Source organism: Frankliniella occidentalis, unplaced genomic scaffold (assembly GCF_000697945.3).
Source record: "Frankliniella occidentalis isolate FOCC.00 unplaced genomic scaffold, Focc_3.1 Scaffold1526, whole genome shotgun sequence".
Lineage (NCBI taxonomy): Eukaryota > Metazoa > Arthropoda > Insecta > Thysanoptera > Thripidae > Frankliniella > Frankliniella occidentalis.
This window is the reverse complement of record NW_026268627.1, coordinates 1-9,189: the sequence shown is the minus strand read 5'-3', so window position 1 is coordinate 9,189 and position 9,189 is coordinate 1. Positions and strand designations below refer to the sequence as shown.

Genomic DNA, 9,189 nt, shown 5'->3' with positions numbered 1-9,189 from the left:
GGGGGGAGTCACGCGCGCTTTGGGGTCATAATTAGCGACATATTAGACGCATAGCGCCCTTAGATAAGAAAAGGGGTGAAGGGGGGGGGGCTCATTGTAAATCAGGGGTGTCCAGCAGCTGTGCGACTTAAATCGCACGACTTAGGTTTCTGTGAGACTTAAGACGCACTTTTGCAGGACACCTCGGGTTTTGGCACCCTTTTCCTGCAGAGGGACCCAGGCAAGGGGTGTCCAATAAGAGGGCGCCCTACCTTGGCTATGGGGCTGGACCTCTCTACGGGAAAGGGTGCCAAAACTCAAGGTGTCCTGCAAAAGTGCGACTTGAGTCGCACAGAAATCTGAGTCGTACGACTTGAGTTGCACAGCTGCTGGACACCCCAGATTTACAGTGGCTCTTGAACGCGCGCTAGGGGAGTTATGAGAAAATGAAAGACAAACTGGTTCCACCTTGACACTCATTTCATTGCTCCTGGCCGGACTACTACTGTGTGAGAGCCGGCGGCGGCCGCGCTATGGGCGCAGCAAGCAGCAGAACCAGCCGCGGAGAATAACAAACGAATTGGCGGGTACTTAAGGTGAGAGGGGAGGGGGGCACGGGCGGGGCATGGACCCCCCAGCAAGCAGAGCGCCGAGATGGGACGAGCTCGCGACGACGTGAGTACGGCGAGCCCCCGTGAAACTGCGCTCTGAGAGGGGCCGTGCGTATGGGCGGCACGCCCTGGCCTGGCACGCCCCCTCCCGCATGAGTACCCCGCGGGCCACCACACCACCGCCGGAGCGAACCGCCGCCCACTGCGAGACGTCGCAGTCATCCTATGGCTGCGCACAGAATTGCAATTTTCACAGCCCCGGAAATATTTTTTAAACACCCTCTTCAAGGTTTCTGGCAGCCGCCATACGGACATCTAAGTCGTGATACAAATATCCTTCAAACGGATGAAGACCAAAAGAAGAAAAAAAAACAAGGAATGGGAATACGTAGAGAGACGAGAACACTAAAATAATTACGAACGATATGCGCTGCTAGTCCTCACGATATAGGCTTCCGCGGCGGCGCCTCGCGTCACTCCGCCCGCCAAACCTGCACCAAGACGACACACGGCAATAACCCCGTATTATTATTTTTTTCGGCAATCATCGTGACACTTGGCACAATGGGCGCGATCGTGACATGCGGAGAGGCACAAACAACACAAACAATAAGGATGTGCGCGCGATACGGCGGGCCGGCTCGAGACAGTGCGGCAAATAAATAGTAGGGTGCGAGGGCCGTGCTGCCTGCGAGCTCAGCTCTCAGGGCGACTCAGTACCAGGTGCTGCTGCTGCGTGCTAAGCGCGTGAGGCACGACGCGACCTCTCGACAGTCCAGCCCCCGAGCCAGCCCCGCCCCGCCCCGCCACACCCCGCCACGCCACGCCCCGCACCGGCGTGACCGGCCGCACTCCGCCCGATTCCAGTCCAGTTGTCTGTCGGAGCGAAAGTTGACAGAATCAATGAACCATTCATTCGGTCGAGTTCCATCACTCCTTAGCGCGCGCTCACACGGAAGAGCTGGGGGAGGGAGGAGGGAAGGGGCCGACCGACATTCCCGGCGAAACTTTTTTGTTTTCATGAATGCATTGGCCCCCTTATCATCACTGTGTGTGTGAGCGAGTTGTTTTCTACCTTTGACATGCCGGTGCCGGGTGTGGTCCAGAGTGGTTTCCTCACGGTGAAATATCATGCGCCCCCTTAAACAAAGAGGCGGGCGGAGCTGCCGGATCGAGCGATTACCCAACGCCTCATCAGTCCCCTCCTCGCCTCGCCCCGAACCTCCGCACATTTAAGACGGACAACTCGGAAGGTCGAGAGAGTTTTGGGCTGACCCGAGCTCGCTGCTTATGTTCCTCCCTGCCTTTCCTGACATACCCGTGCCGCGAGGCCGGGACAGGGCTGCGGACGAGGAGGAGGGGGGGGGGGAGAGAACGGGGAGGAAAGAGTTTCCGAGGGGGGAAGGGAGTTTCCTGCCGGACATCGCCCAGGAGGCCCGGCTGCCCGCTCCGAAGCAGCACGCCTTTCGCAAGGCGCTGCACTGCAGCGGCTCGGGCAGCAGCGGCGGCAGCTCACATGCAACATGTATGTGTGGGCAGGTGGGGCGGGCAGCAGGGCGTGTCATTGTTCCGACAGAGCGCGCAGCGCACGCATGGCGGGGCCAAAGGCGTGTGACAGAGACAGGGGCAGAGACGACACGGGTGATCGACAGAGTCAACACGGGTGATCGGCAGAGACAGAGACGACACGGATGACCGACAAAGACGGAGACGACAAGGGTGACCGACAGAAGACGAGTTATGACCGGCTATGAGCGGCGAGCTAAATCCGTCGTCAAACGTCTCGGTCAACGTTTACAGCGGCTGAGCTGACGGCGTTGAGGAGCTCTCGTCCGCTGAGTCCACATTTCGCCATGCTGGTTACCCATATTGACCTTCCCGTGGCGCGCGGTGCGCGGGACTTTGCACCAGACGGAGGCGGCGCAGCAGCACTCGTTGTCGCTGTGTAACGCGTGCCCGCGCCTCGGAAAGCGGCCTTCGCACCTCCCAAAACACAAAACTTTACCTAACACGGGCGAATCCGGTTCGCGCCCCTTTTCTCGTCTCCTTATCTCTCATAGTGCAAACTTGTCTGTCTTGTGCAGGGGCATGGACGACATCGAGCTGGAGGAGGGGAGGACGGCGCCGACGACGGCGACCTCCAACGGACACAGCAACGGCGGCTACCGCGCCAGCACCCTGGGCAGGATACGGGACGAGCTGAGCACCGCCCTCCGCGTCGAGGCCACCACCGAGCTGAGCGCCGGCGCCAACGGCTGCACCCCCAACGGCGGGTCCAACGGCACGTCCAACGGCCCGAGCATCCCGCCCATCTGCGGCACGCGCGGGGCCGCCATCGTCATCAAGGACGCCAAGAAGAGCTACCCGCTGCAGAGCGGGATCGTCCTGGATGGGTTCAACATGACGGTGCCGGAGGGGACGATGTAAGTGTATGACAGCCGGCGCAGAAGTGTGCGGCGCTGCAGGGTGGGCCGGGCGCCTGGGGGGTAGGCCGCAGCGGTACACCGGTGGGTTGCGCGTAGACATGTGCGCCGCGCCGCCGTTGCGCCGCCGCCGACGAATTTCAGCGCGCCGCCGCCGCCGGCAAAAAATTGTCGGCGCGTTGCCGCGCCGCCGACGACCATTTCATCGGCGGCGGCGTCGGCGTAGAGGGTGTAAAGGGTCATTTTCGATTCTCAAACCCAACTTGGGGACGCCGGATGGGTAGGCAACCTGCTTAGCAGCTCAAAATTTTAAAGCAGTTAAACAATTTTAGTCGAATTTTGCGAAGAATCATTGGCACGAAATTCTGGTGAGCAAAAAGTCGTTAGGATATCTTATGAGAAGGCAAATCTGACCCCCGAAATCGTTAAAAGGTGCAATTTATTTGGGTTTACGCCGGTGACGCCGCCGCCGCCGCCGCCGACTACCACATCGGCGTGAACGCCGGCGGCGCCGCCGCCGTTGACCAAAATTTGGCCTCACGCCGCCGCCGACAAAGGTCTAGTCGGCGCACATGTCTAGTTGCGCGTCCTCGGGTTGCCTGCCCCGCAGGCGCTCGGCCCTCCCGCACGCACGCCGACTCGACGGCGTCGTCAAGGGACCGCCCAATTTGCGAACGGTAGCGATGATCCCTTTCAGACCGCAGACAGTCGGCGGCGGCTGGAGTCCGTCATTAGCAGGAAACGTCGTCGGCTCGGCAGTCGAAAAGTGCTTCCTTATTCGCAGCAGAGAGGCATCCATCGCCAGTCGCCGGCGCGGCGCACACTCGAGCCGTCGCTGCTGCTGCACCGCGTTCACTGGCCCGAGCGACCTTGAACGGTTCAACGCCGGCGACGGCGTCCTCCGGCCACGCCTTTGGAGCGCCCGCGCCGCGCCGCGAGGAGCAGCAGCGGCGGCGGCGGCAGCGGCGTCGGCGTGATGCAACGCGGCCATGCAACGACCCGCCCCGGGCCGGGCCGACGCGCCGCCGAACCCTGGGCAGCGCCGTCCAGTTCTCCAGGGCGCCGCTCCTCCCTACCCCCACCCCGCCGCGTCCGCGTAGCTAGCGTGACAGCTGCGTGTGAATTATGAGCAGCTGGGCGATTATCCCGCGGTTCACGGTGCGACTTTACGAGGAGACTGGCGGCCGAGCTCGCGCGGCCGCTCCACTTCAGATGGAGAGGGGCCGAAGGCTCAGCAGAGGGCCAGGCTCAGGCTCTGGCTCTCGTCAGCTGCTGCAGCCGCGCGCCTTCCCGGTCAGCGCCCTACCGGGCCTACCGGGCCCCGTGTCACTCTAGCCCGACGGGACGGGCCGATGGGGCGGGAGAGGAGTGGTTTGCCTTGGGCGCGGAGCCAGAGGGGGGCGGGGGAGTTGGGCGGGGCACCCGGGAGCAGAAACCCCAGTTCAAGTCCAGGATCACCTGATGCGCTCCAGGCAGCCACCTCCCGCCGGTGCACACGCGATTCACGTATCCAGAAACCAAAACCATGCTTCCCTCCCGGCCCAGAGTCTTCCGAGACCAAATAACTTCGCAGATCCAGGAGCTTCCTGGCTATCTTTCGGAGGATGTGATCGTCCAAAAGTCTTATGCACGCTTCACCTCCACAGATACAGCCTGCTGGGCGCGAGCGGGTGCGGCAAGACGACGGTGCTGAGCTGCGTGGTGGGCCGCCGCCGCCTCAACGCGGGCACCGTGCGAGTCCTGGGGCTGCCGCCCGGGACGCCGCGCTCGGGCATGCCAGGCCCCACCATCGGCTACATGCCGCAGGAGCTCTCCCTGTACGGCGGCTTCACCGTGGCCGAGACCCTCAAGTACTTCGGCTGGGTGGCGGGGCTGCCCAGCGACGTGGTCCGGGAGCGCACCACCAAGCTCCTAAGCTTCCTGGAGATACCCACCGAGGACAGGCTGGTGCGGGACTTGAGGTGAGTGTGCGAGGACGAGAGTGTGCTCACCGTCGTGAAGACAACACCCGGTTAACGTTAGGCCGTGTCCCTTCCAGCGGCGGGCAGCAGAGGAGGGTCTCGCTCGCAGTCACCCTGCTGCACAGGCCCCCCGTCGTCATCCTGGACGAGCCCACCGTCGGCGTGGACCCCGTGCTCCGCCAAAAGTGAGTAGCCGGCGGCGAGGAGAGTCGCAAACGCGTCATTTGGAACCGAACGACAAGGTAACACGGCGTTTCTGTTCTGCCTGTAGCATCTGGGACCTGCTCTTGCGGATGACCAGGGAAGGCAACACCACCGTGGTCATCACCACGCACTACATCGAGGAGGCGCGGCAGGCTGATACGGTGAGGACTCTTGAATACGCGTGGAGCAGCGCGTTAAAGTCTCCCAGGGCATGCAACCATTTTTCCGGGTCTCAAAAAAAAAGGAAAGAAAAAAAAGAGATGGGCGACCAAAACAGGTTCGCTGTTCCCGCGCACATTGGCATGCAGGCGGCCGGTGGACGGATAACGGGACGTAAGCGTGCAGCATGAAGTGGGTCAATGCACTTGTCCGTCTGCCCGTCCGCCGGCTCGGGGCGCGGCCTGTATGTAGCCCTTCGGGTCCGACACAAAGACAGAGCGGTCGGACAATGCCGCGCCGCGCTGAAAAAACAAAATGGGTCCGTTGGCCGGCCCGAAGGCGCCGCCGACGACGACGACGCATTCTTTCTCAACTTGCACTTTTAATTTGGCCCGGGCTAATGGCGAGAGCGGCTGGGGGCTGCTGCCGCTATACAGCCGAGTGCAGCGCAACAGCCGCGTTGCGGCACCCCGCATCACTGACACTAAATCAGAGCCGGGGCGGCCGGGGCGCGGCCGTGGCCTTGAGGGCGGCAAACAAAGCGGTTCATTATACTCGCCCGCGCCACCCCGGCCCCCTGCCGACCCGAAGGCAGGCCACCCGCCGAGCTGCGGTGCGCGGAGCAACAAGCATTTGCCTGACTGCCCGACGTTTTCACATCAAACGCCACATACACAAAGTACACAAATAAAAAATATTTTCTTTGCTACCCCTTGAATTGCTTCTATGACCGTCTTATCTCACTGCGCTAAACTCAAACTGACAGGACACAAGAAAAGAAGACTGCATGCTTCTACTCTTCTTGATGTTTTGATGTAGCAAATTCACCACCCTTTAAGCCACACAATTTATTTTTATTTTTTTTTTAAATGTCACAGATTGGCCTGATGCGTCAGGGGATTCTGCTCGCCGAAGACCGGCCGGACCGGCTCCTGGCGCGATACGCCTGCCAGACCATGGAGGAGGTGTTCCTCAAGCTCAGCCTGCGTCAGCAGCGCGCCCTCGTGCAGGCGCAGGCGGCCGCCCCGGTCACCGTCGGCGCGTTGCCTGTCCCGGACAGCCCGGATGCGGCGCGGGAGGACGCGCCGGAACCTGTCGTGGACAGCAAGGACGTCCTGACCGTCGTGGACGACCCCAGCCTATTGCAGTGCAAACCCGTCTACCTCCAGAACCAAAACAACACCTGGGCGTGTCTATGGAAGAACTTCACCTACATGAAGAGGAACCCGGTGTAAGTACTTTACCATGGGGTCGACCCTTTCCCGGACGCAGGCCGCTCACGCTCTCCCCGCTCGCAGGCCCGTGATCTTCGTCATCATCCTGCCCATCATCCAGTGCGGGCTGTTCGGCATGACGGTGGGCCGCGACCCCGACGACCTCCGCCTGGCCGTGGTCAACGACGACGTCCAGTGCTTCCCGGCCATGGGTGGAGCCGTCGAGGGCTCCGTCGGCTTCCCGGGCTACCCGGCCAACTGCACCACCAAGACGCTGCGCCACCTCAGCTGCCGCATGCTGGACCTCATCGACGACGACCGGATTTCAATCGTACGTAGACGACGACACGAGTCTGTAGTGACTTTACCGAGAACGCGCGAACGCTGACTGCCTCGTACCGTCCGTCATCCAGGAGCAGTTCTCCAGCGTCCCGCTGGCGTTAGAGGCGGTGCGCGCGGGCAAGGCGTGGGGTGCGCTCCACTTCCCGGCCAACTACTCCCGCTTCCTGGCCGCCCGGCACGTCTGGGGCCGCTACGCCTCGGACAAGGCCCTGAACCACAGCGAGATCAGCGTTTGGATGGACATGTCGAGTGAGTAGCCCTGGCCGCGCCGCCGCGCCTGCCCACGACTGACTGGGCCCCGAGAGTGACTGACGCCTTGTTGTCCTCTGCAGATCAGTACATCGGGCACATGCTGCAAGCCTCGCTGTCGCTGTCCGTGCTGCGCTTCACGCGCGACATCCAGGAGGGCTGCCACTGGAACACGCGGGCGACGCCCATCCCCGTGTCCATCATGGAGCCCGTGTACGGGCAACTGGAGCCGAGCTTCCAGGACTTCTGCCTACCGGGCATGATTGTGACGTGAGTTCAAAAAGGTCACCGGGTCGACAAGCTTGTCGGTTGTCCCGCCCGGCGCCCCACCCACCACGCTCATCATGCATGTTGCAGTACGGTGTTCTTCATGGCGCTGTTGGTCACGGTGGGCTCCATCCTGGAGGAGAAGAGGGACGGCCTCATGGCTCGCAGCCTCTCCGCGGGCGTCACGGTGCACGAGGTCCTGGCGTCTCACGTCATCGTCCAGATGATCCTCATGGTCATCTCCATGATCATCGTGCTAGTCATGCTGCTGTGCGTCTTCCAGCTCACCAACCAGGGCCCCCTCTTCTGGGTCATCGCGCTCTGCTTCCTCCAGGGCTTGTGCGGCATGAGCCTAGGTAAGCCCCGGCACCACGATCAGCACGTAGGGAAAGCCCATCTACTCAGCACAGGATGACACGCATGACGCGCCCTTTCCGTCGCAGGTTTCTTTATCTCGTGTCTCTGCGATTCTGACATGGCCGCCACATACATGGGCGTCGGTGCCTTCTTCCCGCTCATCTTCCTCAGCGGTGAGTACCCGCTCCGTGCCCTCCTGATCGTCACCCTCCTGCTCGCCCTCCCCAACGTGTCACCTTTCTCTCTTCCGCAGGCATGCTGTGGCCCGTGGAGGGCATGCACGTCCTGCTCCGCTCGGTGGGCTGGGCGTTGCCGCTCACGCTCGCCACCTCCTCGCTGAGGAGCATCATGGGCCGGGGGTGGAGCATCGCACAGCCCGCCGTGTACCTTGGCTTTGTCTCCACCGCCGTCTGGATAGGCATCTTCATGTGTATCACGCTCATCACCATCCGGGTACAGAAGAGGATCTCGTGATTGAGGCAAAAGTATTAGGGTTGGGTGGTGTCGTCCCTCAAAACTCCCCGTGGACCGGTAGGGGCAGTCCAATGGACAAAGATACTCCCAATTACTCTTTGAAGGCACACTTCAAAAACAACCCGAACATGAGATGAGCATAGAGATAATTAAATTGATAGTGAATTACGACAGGCTTTGACTCTTTTTGCCATCTTTGGAGCAACCTGTAAAATTAATCACTAATAGATACTACATGAAAGAAACTGTGATTTTTTTCTTTCAATACATATCTTTTTTTAATTCTAGTCCTCTTATTTTGTGATTAGTTGTAGATGTTTTATTTGCTCATTAATTGTAAGTTAGCTATCATTCTGATTATCAAACTAAGAGATAAAGTATGACAAGAAGTCACTGTAAATACTTCCAGCAACCAAACAAGAACAAGAATTTCATATTTTGCTTGTTGTTACAATAAAGTTTGTGTACAACTTAACAGGTTTCCTATACTTCTTTACTGTGCCTGGAGCAAGGATAAGATAATTTTTTAGATGAACAAAAGTAGAGGTGAAAGTAAAGTCTCTCTTTATTTTCTTGAGGGTGCCACAAAAAGAAAATATCATATGCATTTGTATGATGACAAGAAGTCCACCACCATTACTTCTCAAATTTTTAGATCCACGAAGAACAATCTGCTGTGGAACTGTGTTCTGGAACATTACACAATACACACTCAGCTCACACGTGCCATCATTCAAACATAACTTTTAATCAATTTTTAGAAGTACTGTACTCCAGGGGTCATGGATAACGACAGCACTGGTCAGTGCGAGAGAGACAGACTCTTGGGTGACCCACAAGAGTGGGAGAGCCCGAATGACAACAAAGTGGCACGCGGTCCGGCTAGCCGGGATCCACGCAGTACTCCATATATTCAGTTCTTTAAAACCAAATCAAATTGGGTAAAAAT

General features: G+C 59.5%; 1 protein-coding gene across 1 annotated transcript; it reads left to right on the top strand.

Annotated features, from left to right (window-relative positions):
- The first annotated feature begins 2,628 nt into the window (after nucleotides 1–2,628).
- LOC113206969 (ABC transporter G family member 23-like) lies at nucleotides 2,629–8,715 on the top strand. The gene is made up of 11 exons (XM_052276065.1): nucleotides 2,629–3,013; nucleotides 4,660–4,974; nucleotides 5,052–5,159; nucleotides 5,246–5,339; nucleotides 6,216–6,568; nucleotides 6,636–6,882; nucleotides 6,965–7,142; nucleotides 7,226–7,412; nucleotides 7,500–7,765; nucleotides 7,853–7,939; nucleotides 8,020–8,715. Exons 1-11 carry the CDS (start codon nucleotides 2,679–2,681, stop codon nucleotides 8,238–8,240), a joined length of 2,391 nt encoding a protein of 796 aa, XP_052132025.1. The 5' UTR covers nucleotides 2,629–2,678; the 3' UTR covers nucleotides 8,241–8,715.
- Nucleotides 8,716–9,189: the final 474 nt, after the last annotated feature.

What these genes read in the sequence shown, in the direction of transcription:
- LOC113206969 (XM_052276065.1), top strand. Translation starts at nt 2,679, where the DNA reads ATGGACGACATCGAGCTGGAGGAGGGGAGGACGGCGCCGACGACGGCG. An exon ending in TACATGAAGAGGAACCCGGT is followed by an intron (nt 6,569 to 6,635) that starts GTAAGTACTTTA and finishes CCCCGCTCGCAG; the next exon opens with GCCCGTGATCTTCGTCATCA. An exon ending in CTTGTGCGGCATGAGCCTAG is followed by an intron (nt 7,766 to 7,852) that starts GTAAGCCCCGGC and finishes TTTCCGTCGCAG; the next exon opens with GTTTCTTTATCTCGTGTCTC.